This window comes from Macaca mulatta, chromosome 1 (assembly GCF_049350105.2).
Source record: "Macaca mulatta isolate MMU2019108-1 chromosome 1, T2T-MMU8v2.0, whole genome shotgun sequence".
NCBI classification, from domain to species: Eukaryota; Metazoa; Chordata; class Mammalia; order Primates; family Cercopithecidae; genus Macaca; species Macaca mulatta.
This window is the reverse complement of record NC_133406.1, coordinates 86,084,454-86,109,416: the sequence shown is the minus strand read 5'-3', so window position 1 is coordinate 86,109,416 and position 24,963 is coordinate 86,084,454. Positions and strand designations below refer to the sequence as shown.

General features: G+C 56.1%; 1 protein-coding gene and 1 long non-coding RNA gene across 51 annotated transcripts in view; one reads left to right on the top strand and one right to left on the bottom strand.

The window, feature by feature from the left end:
- The window catches only part of OBSCN (obscurin, cytoskeletal calmodulin and titin-interacting RhoGEF), a 165,835-nt gene that overhangs the window by 17,778 nt on the left and 123,094 nt on the right, over positions 1-24,963 (bottom strand). For 28 of the 50 annotated variants that reach the window (XM_077938815.1, XM_077938831.1, XM_077938823.1 and 25 more), the window contains 14 exons: positions 24,737-24,876; positions 23,987-24,187; positions 23,758-23,840; positions 23,104-23,277; positions 22,055-22,214; positions 21,538-21,654; positions 21,272-21,436; positions 20,907-21,065; positions 20,546-20,723; positions 19,895-20,008; positions 12,098-12,265; positions 11,223-11,325; positions 10,711-10,840; positions 8,386-8,497 (listed from right to left, as the gene is read on the bottom strand). In XM_077938815.1, coding sequence (XP_077794941.1) covers positions 8,386-8,497; positions 10,711-10,840; positions 11,223-11,325; positions 12,098-12,265; positions 19,895-20,008; positions 20,546-20,723; positions 20,907-21,065; positions 21,272-21,436; positions 21,538-21,654; positions 22,055-22,214; positions 23,104-23,277; positions 23,758-23,840; positions 23,987-24,187; positions 24,737-24,876 — 2,004 coding nt within the window. Of the gene's footprint in view, positions 1-134; positions 1,809-5,088; positions 5,283-8,385; positions 8,498-10,710; positions 10,841-11,222; positions 11,326-12,097; positions 12,266-19,894; positions 20,009-20,545; positions 20,724-20,906; positions 21,066-21,271; positions 21,437-21,537; positions 21,655-22,054; positions 22,215-23,103; positions 23,278-23,757; positions 23,841-23,986; positions 24,188-24,736; positions 24,877-24,963 lie in introns of those variants that run through there. The other 22 variants (XM_077938819.1, XM_077938832.1, XM_077938825.1 and 19 more) reach the window with 9 other exon arrangements.
- On the top strand, positions 3,106-3,596 carry LOC144329868 (uncharacterized). Its single transcript, XR_013395573.1, has 2 exons — positions 3,106-3,244; positions 3,522-3,596. It is a non-coding gene; the product is annotated as an uncharacterized LOC144329868 (long non-coding RNA).

Below are 24,963 nucleotides of genomic sequence, written 5' to 3'. Positions count from 1 at the left end.
GCCGGGACTCCACAGGCAGTGGCCAGCCAGGGGACCTCACAGTCAAAGGCAGATGAGGGTATGGGCTCCCCTGAGGGCTGCAGGTGGAGGGGACCCAGGGCTGCCCAGTGGAGAGGCAAGGAGAGTCAGAGAGGTGTGCAGGAAGCTACTTTATTCTTGCTGAGAGACAGGCTGCTGCCCACACACAGACCCCATGTCCACACTGCAGAGAAGGCCAGGAGGGCCTGCAGAGCTGGGAAGCACCCACCCAAGGGTCTCAGTCACCAAGACTGCAGAAGAGGCAAGGTCATGTCAGGCCTGGCAGCTGTGACCAGGAGGGATGGACCTGGCCCACATGGGAACAGGACAAATGCCCAAGGCTACATCCTTCGTCCACAGTCCCAAGGCTCCTGCCAGGCTGAGAGGAAATAGCCCAGAGCTGAGGTCTTTGAGCCAGTCATTCTGACGTTACAAGCGCCACCCAGTCCTCCTGGCTGAAGTTGAGTGAGGTAAGAAGGGCCCAGGACCAGGGACAGGGAGGCCCTCAGGAGGCTCCTAGGGGCTGCTGCTGAGGCTGGGCAGTGTCCTAGGCCTCAAGGGCACGCCCCTCTCCCTGCTGCCCCAAGCCACCACAGCAGCAGCATCAGGGCTGTGCCCCCTCATCCCCATCCTTGTCTGGGCAGATATGAAGGGTGACCGTCTCCCCCACTGTCCCAAAGTTGATGGTCTGGGTGGAAAGTTCTGTGGTGAAGCTGCTCTGACCACTGTCCACAGAACGCCGGATGCGAGTGCAGAAAGACTGCGTCCAGGGAGCACTGCCCACAGGCCGAGCCGGGGCCTCCGGCAAGAGGAAGGAGGTGGCCTCAAGGCTACGGACCTGGGGTCCTGGTGGTGATGCCCCACGGAGCTCAGGCCTAAAGAGGCCGAGAGGGCCTCGGGGACCCAGTGCATGCCCCACACTGAGCAGCACAGGCTGCCCCACCGTGGGCTCCCCGATCTCTCTCTGGATCACTGAGACCTCGCAGGGAGGGTCATCAGGGGCGCCGGGCCCAGGGCCACCACAGCGGAAGGTCTCCCCTTCCCCAGGCACGTAATCTTCCAGGTCAGCCAGTGTCAGCACGCGGCCGTTGTGCGTGAGGATCTTGGGGTCACGATCCCCAAGGCTGTGTGTGTCCTGGTACTCCTCCGTCACAAAGGCATCTCCGTCTTCCCCCTCTTCCTCTCCCGCCTCCTCCATGGTGCACTCCTCCTCCAGGGTGACGCCGGTCTCCTCCAGCTCCAGGCTGCCCACGTCAGAAGCAGCCCAGTCCACACTGCCTCTGGCATCCACGTGGAAGACGAGGGGCTCTCTGATGCTGACCATGGCTGTGCCCTGGGCCCAGGCCTCCTGGGCCAGCAGCTTGTTGTTGGAGTTATTGGAATTGGGGTCCCCTCCGGGGGTGGCACCGGGCAGCGTGAAGAGATGCCCTGATGAGCTCCTGGGCACGTCTCTGGTGGGAGACACACCCTGCGGGCCCATCTTCTTCACCTGGACTTCAATGGTCTCCTCCACCTCCACCCACTTGGGCTGGGACCCTGAGAGTCTGGGCAGAGCTGGAGAGTGGGCCTCGGCCTCTGTCACGTACAGTGTGGGCACCAAGGGCTTCCGGCCTGGCTCTGCCTCAGGCCTGCGGGGCTGGCCAGCCCCTGGCAGGTACAGCAGGTCAGGGGCCAGTAGGCCCGGCCTCAGCGGGCTGGCAGAGCAGCGGGAAGGTGAGCGGGAGGGGGACTTGCTGGGGGACCGTCGTTGGCCACGTGGGCTCTTCACCACAGTGGTGATGGTCTCTTCTCTGGGGGAGGGAGGAGAGGGCCCAAGAAAAGATGGGCACAGTGCCCAGGATTGCCAGGGCAGCGTAAGAGCTCAGGTTATTGTACCAGCAAGCGAGCGGTGAGAGTGCACAAAGAACTCTTACACATGCATGTGAGCCCAACCTGCAGAGTCCCCCACCCCCTGCCATAGAACCAAAGAAACAAAGCACAAGGTCCCATGTGGCCAACCTCAGTCTCTGGTGTGCAGATCTGAAAACAAGAGGTGAGGTATATGGGGAGGCCCGTGCCGCACTGCAAAGGCAAGTGCCTCCAAAAACTGGGTCACATCCTAAGTGCAGTGGCCCCAGTGATAGTCTCCCCTCCAGGTCCATGCCACCAGCAGGCTTTGTGCTTTGTATCATGGGGGACGGTGAGTGGCCAACTCTAAGAGGGCAGGGCCTGCACACCCCGAAAATCCTCAGCCAGGGATGGGCTGGACAGCTCATGCCATGGGGGCGGGGTGGGGGTTGAGCTCAGACCTTTTCTCCTAGCCTTTGGGTCTGAGAGTGTGAGGCCTGGAAAGGCTTTAGGCAGGCCAAGGAAGAAACCTGGCTGGATACCTGGCCCCAGACTTGGCTTGGCCGTGATGAGCCGTGTGATGTCAGACAAGCCCCTCCTCCTGCCTGGTTCCATCTCCCAAAATGGGACTGGGGAGGAGTGATGGAGGCAGAATGCAAGGTCGGCTGTATGTGGCTGTGCATGGAGCACTTTGCAAGTTCTCTTGTCTGACTCTGTAGTAACCTGGGAGAGGGTCTGATCCCACTTCATAGGGGACAGAGAGGCTCAAAGAGGCTCAAAATCTGCCTGGGGCCAAGAGGGAGAAGTGCAGCAGTCAGCCCAGGTCCTCCTCTGGTGCCCGGTGTCCCTGACCTTGCTGAGCACTGAGAGCAAACTGAGTAACAGGTAGGGAAGCAGAACGTGCTGAGTAACACACAACACATACCAGTTCACTGCCTATTACTCATTTTGCCCTCAGCCCTGCACTTCCCTCAGGCTCAGGGCAAGGAATGTGGCACGTATGAGGTGACAAAGTTGTCACCACGTGAGCTACTGCCAGCTGTCTTCTTTGTCCAAGGTACTGCCTCTCTCTCGTTTAGCTTTGCTTTTGTCTAATTCAGGGCTCCATCTGGAAGCAGTTGCTCCCAGGGATGAGCCCAGAGATGTGTGACCACCCCTTGGGGTGCACAGCAATGACAGGTCCTGCCTCCTCCAGCCCTCAGCTATTAAGGAGGGAGTGATGTATTCCACTTAACTGATGGGGAAGCTGAGGCTCAGAGATGTGGCCCACTCATGCCCACAGGCTGCTTTCCTGCCTCACACGCAGGCTCTAGGGCAGTACGCTTGTTGCTGAGAGCCTGGACCAGGCCCCATCTGCTCACCTCACGTTGCCCGATCTGCTGCATGCTGATGCAGGGTGGTAAGTTGAGTGCAGCCCAACAGGTGGATGGGGATGGGGACTCCTAAATATCCCCCCAAATGCTGGACTCACTGCTACCTGCACAAGGACACATGGGCATCCTGTACTGATACTACAAGCACAGCACATGGGGTCTGCCTCCAAGCCCTGTTTCCTTCTCGGGTCTACTGCCTCCCTGGTGCCTCTACCTGTGTGGTCCACCCTTGGGTTCAGCGCTATGCCTATGCAGTTGGCTCCCTCCATTCCTCAAGTTGAGTGGGTAAATTTTTCTTTGCAGGGTGAGGGTTCCCACCTTCCTAAGTCTGGAACAGACTGGACTTGTATGCTTGTAAATCACCTGGTCCTCCCTTCCCTAGGCATGAGTTGCCTCTGAAGCTTTGCCAGTGGGGCATTCTGGCTCCATCTCTGCTCCTCCATTTTCTTATCCATAAAATGTAGATAATAATAGTGCTCCCAAAGGGACAAAATGTAGAACTAATCTATGTGAGGCTCTGGCACCGTTGCATACTCCAGGAGTGGGGTGCTCACGAGCATCCAGGCAGTCCCATCTATTGTGGGGTGGCATCATAGAAGCAACTTGATTTAGGGAAGGAGGGAGAAAGCCAAAGAAGGGTTAACCCAGGATCTCAACAAATGTCTGGCAATGGGATTTTCCTATAATAGGGCCAACTGAAGGCCCCTTTTGGAGGTTGTAGGCCCCTTGAGAACTAAGAGTTTTCCCGTGCTGGAGCTTCTCAGCCATCTGGCCTTAGGAAACCATAGTCTTTCCTGCCTCCTGGCTTTTGCAAGCTCTTCCATCACTCCCACCTGCACACACCTTCTATTGGAAGTCCTCTCAGATTATTCAGGTCAAAACCAACCCTACATTTATGGGTTCACCCAGTTCTGGTCCTCTTGTGTTACTTCATCAGCAGCAGCATGTGTGATTTTGCTAAATCCTTGAGGCACTGAAGGATGAAGAAAGGGACGGTGGGCATGGCACTGGGGAAGTGGGATCTCCGCTGGCTTCCAATCATTAGCCACCCAGAGCTAACCTCCTCTCTTCCCTGAACTTCAGTTTCCCCATCTTCCAAATGTGAAAATCAGGCTTGGGGACCTCTAAGGGCCCTAAGGCTGTGCTGTCCACTATGAGTGTACTATGCAAATTAAATTCAAATGAACAAAAATTAAAATTTAAAATTTGTCCTTCAATCACACTAGACACATTCCAGATGCTTCAAAAGACGCATGTAGCTAGTGGCTACTGTAGTGGACAGGGGAGATATAGAACATTTATTTTTATTTTTTTTTCGAGACAGAGCTTGCTCTATTACCCAGGCTGGAGTGCCGTGGCATGATCTTGGCTCACTGCAACTTCTGCCTCCCGGGTTCAAGCAATTCTCCTGCCTCAGCCTCCCGAGTAGCTGGGATTACAAGGGCCCACCACCACACCCGGCTAATTTTTGTGTTTTTAGTAGAGACAGGGTTTCACCATGTTGGCCAGGCTGGTCTCGAACTCCTGACCTCCTTGGCTTCCTAAAGTGCTGGGATTACCGGCGTGCACCACTGTGCCCAGCCAATATAGAACATTTCTATCATCACAGAAAGTTCTGTTGGACAACACTGTCGTAAATCCCAGGGTGCTGAGGATTAGAATTCTGTCTCTGGCCCACTGAGGAAAGCAGCTGTCAGGCCTAGCACCTGATGAATCCCTGGATGAACCACTGTGAAGTGTGTGGAATAAGTCTACTCTGCTGAAATAGTGGGACCATGGAGTGTACTGAGGCCCTGGAAGAGAGAGCTGTGAAGTGTGGAGGTAATCGAGGCCCCAGGGGAAGGTGCCTATGCAAGGTAACTGCAAGTACCTGTAAGGTGCTGGCAGTCAGAGGGTGAATGTTACGTGAGCAGACAGGCGGCAAGCAGGTGGCTAGGCCACACGGGCATGATCCAGGCAGGTCAGTGGCATGCAGGAGGCACTGCAGTCAGAAGGAAGGTTAGGAACACGCCTGCACTTACATGATGACGGTTTTCTTGGGGACTTTAGTCTCTTGCTCAGTGACTACAAAGAAAACAGTCGGAATAGCGAGGGTTACAGACCAGCCAGTGCTGGGGGCTGAGCTATCTGAGTGGCACAGCATTATAGTCGCCTGCTAAGCTGCCCCTGGGCAGGCTGTCTACTCAGAGCCCCAGTTCTCTGGTCTCTGACATGGAGGTGACGATGCCTGTCCTGAGTGGCTGTGGAATGAGGGCTGAGGACAATGTGTTCCCTCGTGAAGGCAGGACCCACTGTCCCTCTCGAGGGTCTTGCAGGGTCTCGAGGGTCTCGAGGGTCTGGGGGAGAATGAAGACCCTACCTACACTCCCAGCACAGAAATCCCAGCTTCTCCTTCAACCCATGTGCCAAGGGAGCCCTGTGAATTTGTCAGACCTACAATCCCACTTCTCAGACACAGAAACCAAGTCCTAGAAGGGAATACATGGCCTGTGGCTGCATAGGGAGCCAGCAGCTACACTGAGGCTGAGGCAGTTGGGGCCTCTGTTACAAAAAATCCTCAGGAGAGAGGGACTCTGGAGTCCTGAAAGTGGCACACCTGAGCTTTGTGGCACAAAGCCACAGAAGTCCTGCCAAGAACAGCCCCAGGGGATGCCTGGGCAGGGTGCTGAGCTCCGAGTGAGCGTCAGCCCAAATCTCCCTATAGGAGCATCCTCAGTTCACACACTCCATGGTCTCTCTTGGTTTTCCTAGCTGCCTCCCTCCCCAGAGCCAGCAGGATGGGGCCTGTGGTTCCAGCTATGGGATGGGACGCATCTGGGATCAGGCAGCTCCTCCTTCCAGTTCACCTCAAGGACTCCTCCTCTGCAGCTCCCAGGCAGAATCATCAGGGCACAAAGATGGCCTGCCAGCCCTAGCCAGCTGGCCAGTGGACAGTCCACAGGCCACCAGCACCTTCACATCTCAGTGACCCTTCCCAGCACCCTGAGGGAAAAAAACAAGCAGGAGGCCCAGAAAAGTCAAGTAACGTGGCCTGGGGCACACGGCCTCACGGCTCTGGGTCGGGGGTGGGACACCGTCTGCTTTGCTAGATTGCCATGTGGAGAAAGGCTTTACACCTGTCTCAGATGAGAAGCACATGAATTTCAGGGACTACCTGCATCTATATGTACACTTGCAAGCCACACGTACTGTGCATTTCTGGGCACACATGTGCAAATGTGTGTACGTGCATGCATATGTGTGTGCATGCACACGTATACATATGTGTAAGTGTGTATTTCACAGGCTCCCCCTGGAGAGAGGAGTGCCCATGGGAGGAGAGAATGAGATCCAACCAAAAGGCTCTGTGTGTTTAGACTAAGCTGACCCCAGAGAAAGCCAATGTGTCCACCACCTGCAGGCCAGTGATGGGAACTACAGAGTGATGGGAAAATCCAGGGCCTCCCCACTCATCCTCCCCGTACTTGGGGCTGACAGCCAGGCACCTCTGGGCCCATACACTCTCTGGCACCTTCATTCATGTACCTAAACTGCCACCTGATCAGCTGTGGGCCAGAGTGAGTATTTGCGACCATGGGAGGAGTGCAGCCGTGCGCAGCGTGATCCACAAGCAAGGGGGCAGCGCCCACCCCGCAGAGGCCTGCCAGGGCCTGTTCGGGCTGCAGAGCTGCTGGGTTAAAGATGAAGCAGCAGGATAGGAGTTAGAAGCGGGGAGGTGTTGGCTCCAGCTTCAGGGTCTTCAAGGACCTGCGTTCTCACCTCGCCGAGGTGCCAACACCCTGTCCAGCACTGGTGGCCTCTCTCCCCTGCCACCCCCTCCTCCAGACCCAGAGAGAGATTTGTTGTGACAGCCAAGTGAACGACTGTGGAGGACACTCCTGTCACCAGCAAGACTGGGACACTGGGTGTCCCAGTGTCCCAGCTGGGCACCTCCCTGGCCGTGAGACACAAGACTCATGGGAGGCTGAGGTGCTGGCAGCTCCAGAAGCAGTTGTGTGTGGTGCTGTGGCCACCAGTTGTGGGGCTGACGGAGGTCACAGGGCCCCCAGAGACACGTCAGACATGGGGCACTCGCAGTCAGGGGTTGGCCAGTGCCTGTGGCACTGTGTAGGCTGAGGAACAAGGACATTTGCCCAGCAAGGGAGGGGTCTCCCTGAGGGTCATGGAGGGCATCAAAGATGGCCCAGCTCTGTGGGGTCCAGATGGGCAACTGGCTTTCAGACACTGGGCACTGGGAGAGACAGTTGAGGTGGGGTTGCAGGAGCCAATGTTTAAGACTTGGAGGACACGTATTCCAACCCACAGTGAGAGTTGCAGCTCCGCCAGGTGTTGAACCAGCCTCCACTTGTATGTCCCCAGTGATAGGAGGCTCAAAACCTGTCCAGACGGGCAGCCCAACTGGGAGCCCAAGACGGATGCCCGATGACCCCCTTCCCATCCTGGCTGCCCTGCCCTGAATAAAGCATCCGGGAGCCTGGAGGAATGAGGTGATGTGTCCCACCTCTCCCCCGGCCCATCACCTTCCACCCCTAGTGAGGTCATTCTGCAGCCCAAGGCCCTCCCAGGAACCCAGGAGCAGTCCCAGACCAGGTCAGGTCTCTCCACAACCAGCCCTACCCTCAATGGAGGGGTCAGGCCCCTGACACTTGCCCCTTCTCCTGGGAGCCAAGCTGGGGCCCAGTGGCCTGGCCCTCTGCAGAGACGTCCTTCCTACTGTTCCTGCCGCAACCTCCCCACTGCCTCCTGCCCACTGCCTCCTGTCCACCACCGGCGAGCTGCCCTGGGTGTAGGCCTGGCCTCTGTGCACAGGCTTTCCCTCTCTGGACCGCAGCAGGGCTTTGGGAACCCCGCTCACCCAGAGTGACCTCTTCAGCCTCCACTCAGGCTCTGGGCTCAGGGCCCACACTCCACCAGCCCACACAGGTGCTGCCTCCAGCCAGGGGCTGGGACTTGTGCCTGGCCCGCAGCAGCCTCCTCATCTCCCATCTGTGGCTCTCCCTGCCCCACGATGCCAGCCCAGCCCTCCTCCAGGGTCCTCCAGGCAGCAGACCCTGACTGGGAAAGGTGAGAGTCATGTCCCCCCGGGCATGGCCAGGCCTGTGAGGGTCCAGCGTGGGTCTGAGCCGTGGGGAGCTGCCTTGGTGGCAAGGACAGGGGTGGGACTTACCTTCCACTGCCCCTGCGAGCTGCTCCCTGTGGCACTGCTCCCGGGCCTGCAGCGTGGGGCTCTGAATGTGCAGCTCTGCACTAGCTCGTGTGGAGCCCAGCCGGTTCACCAGCTGCAAGGACAGCAGGGCTGGCTCAGAGCCCAAGGCTTCTCACGGGCAGGGCCCTCTCCCTGTGGCCATGTTGGGAGCATGGGCAGCCTCCATTCTGGTGTGTCCCCCACAAGGGGAAGGGCCCCAGCCCAGCCACAGCATCCCTGGGGGACCCACATGGCCCTAGGGTCCCCTGCAGTGATGAGGATGCTCTCCGTCTGCCCTGTCCACGTGCAGCTCTGAGCATGGGACATGGGGCCAGAGCAGCCAGGGAACCGAATCTTTAACTGAACTTAACTTCGTTTTATGTATGTTTTAAAGCTGGGTCTCGCTCTGTGACCCAGGCTGGAGTGCAATGGCACGATCTCAGCTCACTGCAGCCTTCAACTCCTGGGCTCAAGGGATCCTCCCACCTCAACCTTCCGACTAGCTGGGACTAAAAGTGTGCACCATTGGGCCTGAGTAATTTTTTAGTTTTTTTTTTTTTGCCTATGCATTTTCTTTTATTTATTTATTTTTATTATACTTTAAGTTCTAGGGTACATGTGCACAACATGCAGGTTTGTGACATATGTATATATGTGCCATGTTGGTGTGCTGCACCCATTAACTCGTCATTTACATTAGGTATATCTCCTAATACTATCCCTCCCCCCACCCCCTCCCCACAATAGGACCCAGTGTGTGATGTTCCCCTTCCTGTGTTCAAGTGATCTCATTGTTCATTTCCCACCTATGAGTGAGAACATGCGGTGTTTGGTTTTCTGTTCTTGCGATAGTTTGCTGAGAATGATGGTTTCCAGCTGCATCTATGTCCCTACAAAGGGCACAAACTCATCCTTTTTTATGGCTGCATAGTATTCCATGGTGTATATGTGCCACATTTTCTTAATCCAGTCTGTCACTGATGGACATTTGGGTTGATTCCAACTCTTTGCTATTGTGAATAGTTCCGCAATAAACATACATGTGCATGTGTCTTTATAGCAGCATGACTTATAATCCTTTGGGTATATCCCCAGTAATGGGATGGCTGGGTCAAATGTTATTTCTAGTTCTAGATCCTTGAGGAATCGCCACACTGTTTTCCACAATGGTTTAACTAGTTTACAGTCCCACCAACAGTGTAAAAGTGTTCCTATTTCTCCACATCCTCTCCAGCACCTGTTGTTTCCTGATTTTTTAATGATTGCCATTCTAACTGGTGTGAGATGACACACCAGTCAGACAAACATAAACCCTGTTTAAGAGACAGGGTTTCAATATGTTGCCCAGGCTGGTCTCAAACTCATGAGCTCAAGGGATTTTCCTGCCTTGGCTTGCCAAATTGTTGAGATTACTGGCGTGAGCCACAGCACCTAGCTTTGGATTTAACTTTAGTTGATTTAAATTTAAATTTAAATCCCCATGCATGGCTAGTGATGGTATTAGTGCAAGTCAAGAGCTCACTTGGGTCTCTGGTTTCCCCAGCCAGAGTGGTGTGGGGCAGGCTCCCCACAGCCTCACAGCAGCAGCTACATGGTGGGGGGTGGTGGCCAGACAAGTGCCCCTGGAGGAGCTGGACAGAGGCCAGCGCCTGGGGTCTGGGGCACCTACAGTTGGCACACAGCCACCATGACCACCACAACCACTGCAGGCTTTGAAGGGCCAGAGGACTGGGACTGGGCCCCACCCTGGGGAGCCCCTGCCCTGGCCCTGCAGACACAGTGGCTGGAGCAGAAGGCAGCTCTGTCCACCTGTAGGCTGGACATCTCCACAGGTAAAAGGTACCTGAGCAGGGCCAGGCTACATTGGATGACTGACACTCCATTTGACATGAATGACAAAATTCATGAGGCCATGCCGGGCCCCCCAAAGGCAAAAACCAAGTGGCATCCTTGAAATGGCCAGGGAAGCCAAGGAAGGCATCCAGATTGACATGGGAGCCGAGGAGAGGCTTCGGGGCAGAGGAAGAATAAGGCCAGGGCATGGGGCAGTGGTGTGGCCAGGGATGACAGTGACAGTGGCATGGTGGCCCCCACCTGTGATGGGGGGGTGAGAGTGGCATGGTGGCCTCTGGCCTGTCATCAAGGAAGGGTGTAGCAGTGGGTATGGTGCCCCCTGGCCTCTGCCAAGAGCCCCCCACCTTGAGGACAGGGCCTGGGCTCTTAAGCCCCTCCACAATCAGACCCCAGAGGATGGCCGGCACGGATGGCCTGGGCCCCGAGGCAGGTCCCCACTCCTGCACCTCTCACCTCACACTCGTAGAGCCCCAGGTCCTCCTTGCCAGCCGCCCGGATTACCAGCACTAGCAGGCCGCTGCGAGGCTCACTCAGTGTCTGGAACTTGCTGCCAGGGGTCAGCAGGGCCCCGTCCTTGTACCACCTGGAATCCACCCGGAGGGCACGTGAGGCAGGCAGGACTCGGGCCATGCTCTACCCCGCCGGCGACATCCTCCTATGTCCTGTCTCAGGGCCAAACCCGGCTGTGCTACCTGTGCTCACGACCCAGCTGTCCTGCCTTCAGACCCCAGGGGTCCTCAGAGAGCCCACCCTTCCAGAAGCCAAGACACAGCCTGGCCGTGTCCTCCTGGCTGAGGGGTGTCCCACATCCAGAATGAACCAGAGCCCCACAAAGCCCATTCTCAGCTGAAGGTCAGTGTCCATGTCCAGCCCAGCCCTGACACGGGAACACATGGTCCGTGCCCCATGCTCCAGGTGGGAGCCGGCCCCCTCATGCCCCATCCCCAGGCAGGCCTGGGCCCCACCTGATCTGCGGGTATGGGGCGCCTTCGATGGTGCAGGTGAACTGGGCATCCTCTCCCTCCACAAAGGGCGAGGCTCGGACCTGGTTCATGAACCGTGGTGGGACTGTGGGGTTGTGGAGGGAAGAGACAGAGAGAGAGAGAGAGAGAGATAGAAACATAGAGACAGACAGACAGAGACAGACATAGAGATAGAGATGGAGACAGAGACAAAGACTTACAAAGAAAGAGACACAGAGACAGAAAGACAGAGATGGAGAAACAGAGAGAGATAAAGATAGAGAAGGAGAGACAGAGAAAGAAATATAGAGAGGAAAATAGAGAGAGACAAAGAGACAGAGATGGAAAAACAGACAGAAAGAGACAGAGAAAGAGAAATTGAGACATAAATGGAGACAGAAAGAGAGAGAGAGACATAGACATCGAGACCAGAGATAAAGAAACAGAGACAGAGAGACAGATGGAGAAACAGAGACAGAAAGATAGACAGACAGAGAGACACATAGATAGAGATGGACAAACAGAGACAGAAGGACAGAAACAGAAGAAAGACATACAGACACAGGGTGACAGAGACGGAGATCAAAGGACAGAGAGAGAGACATACAGACATGGACAGACAAAGACAGAAATAGACACAGTGCATCAGACACAGAGACATACAGAGAGACATAGAGATGCCATGACGGAGCTGAGGCTGATGCCAGGGAAGGGGCTGCAGGGTCCCCACCCCTCCCAGTGCCCTCTATGAGCCCCCAGTGATCCCCTCAGAACACGGTTGGATGTCCATCCCACTGTCCCACCACCCCGCCGCAGCTGGGCCTGCCATGGTGGGAGGGTCAGGGTGGCTCCTCCCCCAGGAAGGCCTCCAGGCTAACCTTGCACCAGGATCTTGCCCAGGGTACTGCAGTTGCCAGCGGCGCTGGCCGCGAAGCACATGTACTGGCCCGAGTCTACACTGGTCAGGCTGTCCAGGATGAGGGCACATGAGCCATCAGGGTCTTCAATGAGGATGTGGTGGGGGTCCACCTGCACTGGTTTCCCATCTGGAAAGGACAAGCGGGGGCCATCACTCAGGTGGGGACCCAGGGGCTCACTCCATTAGCGGGGAGAAGCTGGGCCTGGCCTGGGGGCTGCAGTCATGGTCGGGGAGGGGACGGAGGGGCCACACTTGCAGCACAAGGGCCAGGCACGGGCTCCCTGCCGGGTCCAGCTTCCAGGTTGACCTGCAACTCTGGAGGGAGAGGCTGACACGAGCTCCCATTCTCTCTGTTGTCTCTGCTTCTCTGTCTCCATCTTTCTTCGTCTGTCTCGGACTCAGCTTCTTTCTTTGTCTCTATCTCTGTGTCTGTTTCTATTTTCTGTCTCTGTCTCTCTTTCTGTCTCCTTGTTGTCTCTGCCTTTGTGTCTGTCTCTGACTCCACGTCTGTCTTTATCTGTCTGTTTTTCTGTCTGTGCCTTTTGTGCCTTTCTGTCTCTTTGTGTCTCTGTCTCTTACTCTGTCTCTCTTTCTCTGTCCACCTTGGACACTAGCTAGAGGCAGGGGGCAGGCCAAGGGACCTGAGCCCCACAGAGGACATCCCCTATGGGCAGCTGAGTCCTTGGTCACCTCAGCTCTCAGCAGTCCTGCAATGTTCTGAGGACCTCTAACACACTGACTGCACCCCAGCTCACAGCACCTTGATCCCCTCTTCACCCCTGCCTGCCCAGCCTAGGGCCTGCAGCCCCTTCTCAAAATCACTGCCCACAGCCCTCCATGCCTTCTTTCCCTGCACCTGCTCCTGCGGAGAACACGGCAGCCCAAAGTCTCACCCCCAGCTCCACTCTCCTCTCCCAGGCCACATCCTCATGCCTCCAAATGCACAGCCTTCTAATACGAATATCTGAAGACTGAAGAATGTGAAGTAAATCACCTTGGTATGAACACACAACTGACTACACCTCTCTGGCCAAGGCATGCTTCCTTCCCAGGTGAGGGACCAGAAGGCACGGCCTCTCACTGTGGAGAACTCCTTCCCACATAATGTCTAAATATACAAAACAGCATCGATTCACATTCCAATAGTGTCGGGTGTGCCCCACAGATTGCTTAAATCACAAAGGTCACAACCAGCACTAACTTATGATTTGTATAGAACTATAAGAGATATATATTATATATACACACACACATATATATATATACACATTATACACACACACACGTACACACATACATATATATATTTGTAGAGGTGGAGTCTTGCTCTGTTGCCCAGGCTGGAGTGCAGTGCGGCGATCACAGCTCACTGCAGCCTCGACCTTCTGGGCGCAAGTGATTCTCCCGCCTCAGGTGCGCCACCATGCCTGGCTAATTTTTTTAACTTTTTGTAGCAACAGGGCCTCACTCTGTTGCCCATGCTGGTCTCAAACTTCTGGGCTCAAGCGATCCTCCCCGCTTGGCCTCCTGAGTAGCTGGGACTATAGGTGTGAGCGACCCCACCCAGCTCAGAAATAATCTTAAATAATTTTTTTTCAAAAACCTTCTAGTTACCACCTCAGATCTCTGCACCCCTTTATGGCAACTCCAGAAAGGAGCTGTGCTCACACCCTCCAGGGCATCTCTTCCCATCCCCACTAAGCCCATCCCCTAGGCTCCATTTCTCTCCCCCAAAGCTACCAGCAGTCAGGGCCGCCATGCTACCAGCAGCTCTGTCCTCATCTTGCTGTGAGAAAACAATTCTCCCTGGAATTCAGATTCCACATTTCAACCCTCTGAGCAAAGGCACTCACAGCCAGGTTTAGAATAGAAGAAGAAGAAGAGAGTAGAGAAGAAAGTAAGGAGAGTGAAGCAGAAGATGCCCATCTGCCTGGCTGTATTCCAGGGCAACAGAGACAAAACCCTTCCATTCCTTTCCTGGGAGACATTTCTGCATCCCAGGGTAGGAAGTCATCCACTATCTCTGGAGTGAAGCATGGGCAGATGTACCAGCAGCCCCATAAAAAGAGCTCCAAGTCTCCTAAGATTCAAGATTTCTCTCTCGTGGGGCAACCCCTGCATGCAACTAACACCTGGTTCCATCGCCTCCTCACAGAAACGGGTGAGGGCAATGATGAGAGACACTGAGGCACTGCTGGTAAAAAGTCTTTGTCTCTGACCCATGAGTCTTGTGTCTTTTGTCTACATCTGGCTATCAGGCTGGCTTGCAAGATTGCAAGTGGGGTAAAATTGTGGGCCCTTCACAGTTTTTGATTTACAATTTTGGAGACAGGGAAGTGACACTGTCAGAGGCATGGCCTTCTGGAAGGAAAAGAAGAAGTGGCCCTGTGGATCTCTTTCTCTACTTTGTTGCCCTGCTAAGGAGAGAAACTAGGCAGGTAGTTGCAGTCTGAGAACTGAGGAGTGGGTTCAAACACAGACACCTGGGCGGTGCCTTGGTTGGCGCTCTTTCTCCAGTCCCTGCCAGGGACTTTGCTGGTTCAGCCTCAGTTCAACCACTTCACAATAAATGCCAGAGCCAGTGCTGAATCTGAAGGAAGACTCCGACCCTGTTCAGACCACAGCCACGGACACTCATGCCTGAACTGAGTGCTGGGGTAGGGCCACCAGCAGCCACGATGGGTGAGGCAGGAGAGGGCTCAGCCCATCTAGCTCTGGCTGGTTAGGAAGGGAAAGGATGGGCACCAAGCCCGCACTCAGGAAGAATAGCCACAGCTTGGGCGTCTTGTGGAGCAGCCTCCTGCATCCAGCATGCTGGCCTTCCATTCTTCTGGGGGTGACAGTAGGGGATCTATGTGTTTGCGGTAGAGACAGGGTCCTACCTCCATGGTTGGCTGAGCCACGGAGGTGTGTCTTGTTCTGTCATTGTCCTCTAACCCCTTCCATCCCCTCTATACCAGATCCTTTCCTGGCTCAAGCAACTTCCCCGAGATGACAGACTCCCCCAAGGGAAGGCAGAGGGGACACGGCAGGGAGTGCATGGACTCCTCCTGCCATGGCCTGCCAAACAGCCAAGATCACAGGCATGTGACACCATGCCAGGCTCAGAGATAATTTTAAATAGGTTGGCAGGTTAAAGACACCTCTTCCTGGGGCAATGAACAATGAAGTGAATCAAGGCTGCTGATGGGGACACCCTGGCCAGACTGCCAAGGCTCCTGTGCAGAGCCCCCAGGACACCACCTCACTGAGCCCCACCATAGGCAGGGTACAGACGCAGAATCTACATCACATGTCAGACTGAGGACATTCTGGAGAGACATTCTCAAGCCTACAGGAGAGGAGAACACATTGCATGTGGTGAACCCACTCTCCATCCTGGCAGACTGCTCCTATGAACCCAGTGTTGGGGTTTAGAAAACAAGACCCCAAAATGAGGGCCTCCCAAGCAGCCACAGAAGCAAAATTCTCTCTCTGACCTTCTCCTCCTCTCCTGTCTCTAGCCCCTCATTCTCCTCCCAGGCTTCCATAGAAACTAGAATCCCTCTTCCCCAAGGCGGGTCATAGAAACCAGAACACCTTTTTCTCTAAAGCCAGCCACAAAGCCTAAAAATAGGACTCCGATTTTCTCTCCATCTTTCTGTGTAAAACTTGGCCATGAAGAAATGATCGGACCTACCTTGTTTGGCTGTAGATGCAAGACCCCCATTCCAGCAAGGGTCCTGCTTCTCACTCAGAAGGAAAGGACACTGCTCAGAAGGCCAAGAAGAATCCAGACACACAGGCATAGCAGGATGTCCCCACTCAGTCTGTTCTCACTAGATCCAACCCTATTTGCCCAATCCTATTTCAGCACAGTTGTCCATACTTTATGGAACCTAAGCATTAAAATAGACAGCTTCTTCTGGGTCTTTGGTCTTCATTCTGAAGGATCCAGTGTCTACACATTCAATAAATGTGTCTGCCTTTCCTCCTATCTGTTTGCCTTTTGCAAGCTGATTGTTCAGCGAACCTGCGGAGGGCCAAGGGGAATGTTCTGCATGGCCCCTAGGCCAGCTGTCCCTCTCCAGGCTCTCTGTGGAGGCCTACCTGCTATGAAGCTGCTTTGGGTCTCCAGCCACACCATGAAGGCGTGTGCCACGCACACCCCCTGCAGTTTGATGTCCTATGACATCTACCACAAGAGCCACTCAGCAAGGGGATGGCAGTCTGACTGTGCCCACCTCCTCTTGCCCTACAGACCTTTGGAAGGCAGTCCAGTCACCAAAGGCAGCTGTCCCCAGAGAGGAGCTCTCTCGTGCAAGCTGCCTACTGGTGGTTAGGAAGCGAGGGAAAGGGGAGGTCCTCCATCCACAGGGAAACCCAGGCTCTGCCATGACCAACCCTCGGTGGCAGCCTGGTCCAAAGGGAGCGGGGCTCAGGGCATTCAACTGGCTTCTGGCAGGCTTTGATAAAAAAGATTTTGTTCCTCTTGAACCTAACCTCCCAGAGGAGAGGTCTGGACAGGTGGCAGGAGGGAAGCTCCTAAGACCCCAGGGAGCAGGCGTTAATGACCCATCCGAGCCTTCCTCCAGAAGTATCCCAGGGCAGCCCTCCAAGCCATTGTGTTCATCAGCTCTCACCAGTGGACACCGGGATGGCCCCTCCCAACACACCCAGGCAAAACTCCCTAGAGTCCTTCCTCTCCAGCCCCGTCCTCAGTCATGGGCAGACCTGCGGGCCCAGCTGCTGTGGACAGGGAGAACAGGAAGGGCTGAGTGCCTGGATGGTGCCTGCAACACCAGAACAGCACTAGGTTATAAGGACTGAACTGGGGGCTTGGAGGCCAGTCAGCCAGGCCAGATGAGGTTAACCTGACAGCCCAGGTGACCCCCTGGGGGGTCATCTGGGAGGTACCATCAGTCAGTACTGATGTGTGCCTTCCTAGGAGTCCCCAAATTGTAAACAATAACTGTGTTCTCAAGACTTCCTGTGTGGGAGCCACACACGTGGCGGCTGTTGCCTTGGGGTGGTCCAGGGCAGCCCCACAGGTTGGCATCTCCCCTGCTGGGAGGCTTGATTAAATGCAGCCTGAGTTAGACTGGAAGGACGACATACCAGCCAGCGTCAGTCAGATTAGCCAGGATGGCTGAGGGCTGGGCACAAGTGTGGGAAAATCCCCGAGCGGCTGGAGCCTGTGGAAATAGGGTGGAGCTGGGTCTCTTGGGGCACAATGCCCCGTGGTTGGCCAGCTCCTGCAGCCCAGATGCTCCAGACAGCAGTGCTCACACAAGCAGACATTCCAGGACAGTGGAGCAGAGATGCCTCCCTCCCTGGAGACACCCAAGGTGATAAGATGCAGCCCCTGAAATCCATGGTGCAGCACATGCATGTGCAGGCTTCTCCCACACTACCCCTGAGAGCTGTGGCAAGAGCCTGTTCTGGCTGCTGCTTCATGTTGATGATGAATCATTTCTGTCTTGGACGTCTTGTGTCTTCTGTGTGTGTGCAAATAACTATACATGTATATATGTGTATATGTAGCATTTGTGCATGTTTACATGCAGATATGTGTGTAGTACGTATGCTTGTGTGTACCTATGTGTATGGTGGGTCTATGTGTATATATGTGTACTGTGTATGTATGCATGCAGACGAGTGTGTAGTATTTATGAATATAAATATATGGTGTCTATGTGTGTAGCATGCATGTGTGTTGCATGTATCTGTGCATGTGTATTGTGTATGGTATGTGGCTGTGTACATATGTATATGTGTGCAGTATTATCTACGTGTGCACATATGTGTGGTCTCTAATATGTATATTTATATATGTGTAGTGTGTGCATACATGTACGTGTAGCTATGTATAAAGTGTGTGTGCATATGTAAAGTATGTACTTGTGTGTAATGTGCATGTATCTATGTGTATAGTGCATGTTTGCATGTATCTGTGTATATATCTATGTAGTTGTATAGGCACATGTAGTGTGCACTTGTGCATGACGCATGTGCATGTGGTGTGTGTGCATGCATGTGTACCTGTATAATGTGTATCTATGTACATATTCATGTGTATGGTATGTATTTGTGTATATGTATTGTATACTATGCATGTATGTGTAGTATCTGTATGTGTGGTGTACATCTACGTATATTACACATATAGTGTTAATGTATATGTGTGTGTAATGCATATATATGTGGTGTGTATGTACATATGCATGAGTGCATAGCATGTATCTCTGTATGTGTCTCTATGTACGTGTGTGTGCAAGTGTGTGTAATGTGTACGTGTGTAAACCGTGACAGGCTGACTTGCACATGTGTGAAGGGTAGAATGGGGACCCTGGCAGCCCTGGATGCCCCTGCCCACTCCCTGCTGGCCTCTCCCTGGCTGGCTTCCTGGGCCCCCACTTCCCTGGCCGCTCCTTCCCTTGGGTTCGCGTCCCCTCATTTCTGCAGACTCTGGAAGTGGGGGCTCTCAAGCCTGGGTGCTTGGGCCTCACCCCCTCCACATGCACTCTGCGTCTGCATCAACTGGCAGGTCAGATGCTCTGTGAGCTGACAATGTCCCATTCGTCGCCTCCGGCCACATCCCTCTTCTGAGCCTTACTTGTACTTCTCCGACCACCCCTCGGCCCCTCTGCCAGCATCACTGCAGGCACCTTGACTCTGCAGGGTCCTCCCAGGCCTGGTGCTTCTTCCTCCCACCCAGCCCCGTCTGCACACCATCGTGCCTCTCCCCAGCCTTCTACCTTTGCAAACGGAACCACCCTGGTGGATGTCCAGCCCCAACTGTGTGCACATCTGGATGCCAAGCTCTTTCCACATAGCCAGCCACCCTATCAGCAAATCGGGCCAGCTCAGCCTTCAACACACCCCTGGAATCCACAGCCATCCCTGAGCCCGGGTCCCCAGCTCCAGCACGATGACTCCCAGGCTGGTGTCCCAGGTCCCCTCTTGGCCCTCCCCAGCAGGTTCCTGGCATTACAGCCAAGGTGACAGATGACAGAGCCAAACTGTGTCCCTCTGCTGCTCAAACCCGACATGGCTCCAGCACAGCTCCCCAGGGAGAAGTCTGCAGCTCCTAGGAGGTGATCTCAGGCCCTTGGGATATCCTGTCTGGTAAAAGCATCTGTTCTCCTTGGGAGCCCTGGGCCACATGGGATCATCTATGCTGACCGTGAGATTTCTGAGATTCCTGGGGGTCCCTGGGCCATACAGCATCAGCTTGGCTTCCAGAAGGGCTGGAGCCCAAGGCCCACCACAGAGCAGTGAGCCACGATTCCATGGCTGAGCCTGCAAAACCCTGGACACCATAGCCAGGGAAGCACCTGGTTGGCACCACCCTGTGCATGTCATCACATGCTGTCACTGGCAGAAATGATGCCCCCGGGAGGGGACAACTGGAAGTTCATGCCTAGTGCCACCTGGACCTTTCCCCAGGTAGCTCTCCCAGCAGCTACTTTAACCTGGGCCCTTTGGCTGCAATCAGCCCTGACTATGGGACTAGCAGCTTTGCAAAGCCAAGTCCCCTCACTGAACTCCCTCCTCTCCATGTCTCGGCATCTCCGTGTCCCCAACCATGCTGCCTTTGATTTGGAAGCCAGGTGGCAAGTGAACGTATGAGGCCTGTCCTTCGTGCCCCAGGCTCCCGGCCAAATCCCATACTGGGTCCCCAGCCCTCACAGCCTGTTTCTCTCGGGAGGCTCTTTTCTGTTGCAGGGCCAGCATCTTGGACAGGAAGGCCACAGCCCCCGGCCCCGGGGTTTACCTTTGTACCAGCTGATGACAGGCTTGGGTGTGCCTGTCACGCGGCAGGCCAGCTTGACTGTCTCACCGAGCTCCGCTGTGCAGTCAGCCAGCTCCTCTTCAAAGTCCGGGGGCCCTGAGGACACACACAGCCCTGAGTACTCTGTGGGGGGACATTGGGCTGCGGCACCCCCAGGTGCACCTGGCAGGTCATCTGCCTTGCACCACGAGCCCCACATCTGATGGTGTGGCCACTATGGGGACTGTCCTTTGTTGCCCCTCATCCAAGGTCCCCATCCAGAGTCAGGTGAGTGAGGCAGGTGTGTGTTAAACAGAGAGCAGTGGGGGCTCGGGGGAAGATTCTGTTCTAGTTGAGGAAGCAGACCCTGGGCTGCCAGGCCCTTCACAGCCCCTGACATGATCTGGGTGGGTGCCTTGAGCTTGGGGCCCCCATGGTATCCCCGACCTTGGGTCAGGGCCAATCCAACACCCAGCCCAGGGGCTCCCCATGAGGCTGTAGCCATCACATGCCACAGGCTGGTTGAGCCGTCTGTCCTAGGAACGAGCCCACCCCTCACACCCACCCAGGTAGGGACCTGTGCAGCTGCAGGAACAGGCTTGGGTGCCCCATCCTGGCTCAGCCACCTGGGTCCCCGGGGAGGTGGACACTCACGCCACACAGGCAGGGCCAGACGCTGCTGGATGCCACAGATCTCCTTCACCCACGAGTTCTTGATAATGGCTGTCCGTGCCTGCAGCAGGTACTTGCGCACCGAGTCCTCCCGCTCCTGCCACACCTCAAAGGCACGGTCATCCCCCTCCACCTGGTCATTCAGGTCGATGCTGCTCAACTGTGGGTAGGGGAGGGTGTCAGCACAGGGATGGGGACACGGGCTGACCATACTCAACAGATGTGGGACTCGATGAGGAAACATTCAGGCCACCCTGGACCAGTGGCTGCAGGCGTGGCCACCGGCATCCACCCCGGAGCTGAGGGACAGGGAGCCACGCCCAGCAGCCAGGAGCCCACAGACCTTCATCATGTTCCGGAACACGTAGCTGAAGGTATCGGTGCGGGAGTCTCGCCGGGGCTTGCAGATTACCAGGTGGTTGCGGAAGAGGAACACGTGACGGTTGTGGCCCTTCCAGGGCATTCGGGCCCCTGGTGCACCCTCCCACACGATGAAGTGGCCCTGGGGGAGGGTGTAGACTGCGGTCAGCCTGTGTTGGGCCAGACTGCTCAGAGGTGCAGACCCCACAGCCACCCAAGTACCCAGTGCCCTGCCCAACTCATGCACACATCCCCACTTTCTGGCAGCCCCAGATGCAAGCCCCCAACACCCCAATATCCACCCACCTCACACGCATCTCCCGGCCCCAGCCCCTGCCCCTCCCCAACCTGGCGGATGGGCTCGCCCAGGGCCTCCAGGGTGCCCGGGTACTTCTCCATGAGGGACACGTGCAGCTTGTTCTCGGCACGCTGCGGCAGGGCAGACACCACGGCGTAGGCCTGCTCCAGCAGCGCGCAGTTCTGTCTGTTCCTCGCCTTGTTGCGGATCAGCTCCTGGGGCCGGGGCGAAGGTCAGGGTTCAGACTGCTCCACAGGCTGGACCCCAAAAGACCCAGCCTGGGCAGAGGAGGTGGGGCAGGGGAGGTGGTGCCCACCTTCAGCAAGCCCTGGTATCGCTGCACCCGCTCAACCGGCTGCTCCAGGTAGTGCTGCAGAGGTGGCGGTGGGGGCTGAGAGGGGTCCCCTGCTGACAGGGCCTCCTCCGCATATTTCTGTGGGAACCAGGAGGGTGGATTTTAGGGCAGGAATGCAAGGCCCCCGATGGCTGTGTCCCTGAGAGCTGGAGGGTGGGTCCCCAGGGTGCACACACCACCTGCACCCCAGGTGACAGCTGTCATCACCTACTGACAGGTGACAAGCACAGGACTTGGGCTGCTGAAGTGGCCTGCCCAGGAGCACAGGGCTGCAGAAGCAACTCCACCCGCATTTCTGAACTGAGGCCCAAGGGGGCCGCAGGGAGGCTGTGGGCAGTGGCAAGGTCGGGGATGAACGCAGGTTCTGATGTGGGCAGGCCAGGATGAACCTTGGAGGATGCCTGGGCTCAGTGAGCCTTCAGAGGGAGCCAAGGGCAGGCACAGAGGTTCAGGAGTCCATGAGCTCAGGCATGGGCACCTTGTAGAACTCCTGGATGGCCGTGCTGACGACCACCGACTCAGCCTGCACGCGCCCCACCAGGAACTCCAAGTACTGCTCAAAGGCTGCCTGGTTCTTGATGAAGCACATGGCCACGTCGTCGTCTGTGTCGCATTGCTGCAGCTCCTGCAGGAAGCTGCTGTGAAGGGGGATGGCATCAGGACTCAGCCTGAGCCCCATAGCCTGGCCCTGAGCCCTCACCTCTGGGAGGAAGCTGGCCCTGCACAAGGGCTGGGGCCTGTGGCTCCTGGGGTTTGTGAGAGTATGCATGCAGACATGTGTGGGCATGCAAAGAAGTGCTTGTGTGCCGTGTATGAAAGCTCACAGGAATATTACATGTGTACATGTATGTGGGCATGCACATTTGTGGATGCATGTAAATGTGTATGAGCACATGTGGCTGCATACACAGGCAGGTGGTGGGGGAAGGAGATGCTGTGTTATATGCATGTGTGAATGTATTCAAGTGTTAAGATGAAAGGATGTGCATGTACATGCTGGATGTGCACATATGTGCAGAAGTGCATATGCATAGGTGTGCAAAAATAGTGTGGAAACATGTACATATGTGTGTCCATGTGTATAACATGTATACATGTACACAGGCATATATGTGTACACACGTCTATAGGTATGCACTGTGGGCACACAGGTGATGTACACATGTGTATGGGTATATGTGTGTACTGTGTGCATGTGTGTGCATTTACAGATGTGCACATGTGCCATGCACATGGGTATATGGTGTTAAAGGCTGCACCTGTACACATGTGTGTGTTCATGTGTGCACACGTGTGAGGGTGTGCATGCAAGTGGGCCTGCGCACATGCCAGTTAGCTGTTGGTGCACCGCAGGCCTTCCCATGAGTAAGCCAGGTACACATGTCTGGGTTTCTGAGGGGAAGTGCGCTGAGGGATAAATCAAGTCAGCACAGGTTCTCTCCCTCCTTGGCTCCAACCCACCTGCACGAGGCCTGGCCCTACAGTGCGTCTATGCATGGACGTGTGTGTGTGGCCCCACCCACCCACCTGCTGTGAAAGAGGCCGATGTCCCGCACATTGCGGAAGATGACTGCCTTCTGGCTGGCCACAGCTGCGGGCACGTGGGGGCAGCGCTCCAGGTGCTGCAGGTGGTGGCTCTGCAGGAACTGCAGCTCCTCCACGAAGGCCTGCTCAGAACTCAGCAGCTCCTGGATCACAGAGCTGGGCAGGAGGGGGCCGCCATAAGGGACCACGGAGCTCCTGCTTCCCGTGCAGGGACTGTGGGCCACGAGGCTCCCGCTCCCTCAGCTGCTAAATGGGAGCACCTCCTGCTGCGCAGCCTGTCGCCTGCTCACAGGAAGTGGGAGAGCAGGTGGAGAGAGGCTCCCTCTCGGACAAGGCCGGTCCCAACACCAGGAAGCCACCCAGATGGGTCCTGCCAGTACAAGGCTGGGAGGGCAGCTGCGGGAACCCAGGCAGCTCTGGGCCTGCTCTGCTGTCCTTGGCCCCTACCTGTCCCTGATAGGCTCACACAGGAGCACTGTTTCAGAGGCCCCTGCAGAGGAATCAGCATAGCCATGACCCCAAGACCTCCAGGGTTAGGGCCTGGACCCAGAGCCAGGGCAAGCGGCCAGCTTCTTTGGAAGACTGTCCAGTCAGTGGGATGCCAGTGCCACCACCTCCAGCCCAGCAGGCACTCACCTCAGCCTTGACTTGTATTCATCTTCAGACACGGCCTCCCCGGGGAACTCAGGGGCCTCAGCAGCCCCCCACTCAGGTGACAGCTGGTGAGGGACAGGAGTATTCCGGTCGGGGTGCTGAACTCTGGCCCTGCCCTATGGGGATTGGGCTCTCGCCCCTCAAATTGGGACGCCCCTCCTTGGGGCCTCCAGGACCCCTGAGGACCCCTCCTGCCTGGCCATTCAGGTACCTTGAGCCTCCTGTCCAGGTAGGCTGGTGACACCCAGCCCTGCCGTGAGGGGCTGGACTTGGTGGGCTTGGTGCGGACGAGCCAGCGCAGTGGGTGGGCTGCATCCAGGACCTCCACGTACTGGCCTTCCCGCAGTGCGATGGCATCCTGCTCAGCCCCCAGGGGCAGGTAATCGGCGGTGACCACGTAGATGTCAAAGATCTGAGAGGGGGGTGGGGGTGCTAAAGTGGTGAGACCCGGGAGGTGCCAGCTGGGCCTGCCGAGATCCCGAGCCACAGGGCAGGGATCCCCAGTCAGCATGCACACGCCTGGTTCCTGTCCCACACAGAACAGCAGGAATGTGAGAGACCTCCCCTGCCCCACCCCCACCCCTAGAGGTCACCACAGCCCTGGGGTCTCCAGGCCTGGACTGCCTACACTCAGTTACTTGTTTACCTTCTCCCCGTCTCCACACCCACTCCAAGCCCTAACAGGGTGCCTGGTACACTGGAGGCCTGAGACACTTTCTCCTTTGAAGGAATGAAGGAGCGAATGAATGAACTAAACAAATGGCTCTCCAGGAAGGCAAATCTCCACAGGACGCCGTGTGGAGAAGATCCTGTTCTCACCAGTTCCTGCAACTTGCTGGGGTCCCACCTCCCTAAAGTCCCATGGGAGTCCTGCCTCTGAGCCCCTCCCCACCCTTCACCTTCTCTTCAGGAAGGTCAGGGCCTCTCCCTGCCCTGCTCCCAGAGGATTCCAGCTGCCCACCTCGCCTCGGGCGTCGCCGTCCTCTGACTCTGAAGAAGACTCCTGGATGCTGGAGGATGGCCGTGATCGGCCATGGCGGGGGGATGCAGATGGTGTCTTGGAGTCATCATCGCTGTCACCTCCAGGCACCTGCAGCTTGGCTGGGGGTGCAAGGATCATGACACCCTGGCCTGCCTCTGGCTTTCCAGGGCTCAGGGGAAGGGCAAACACCCCGGACACATCCCAGT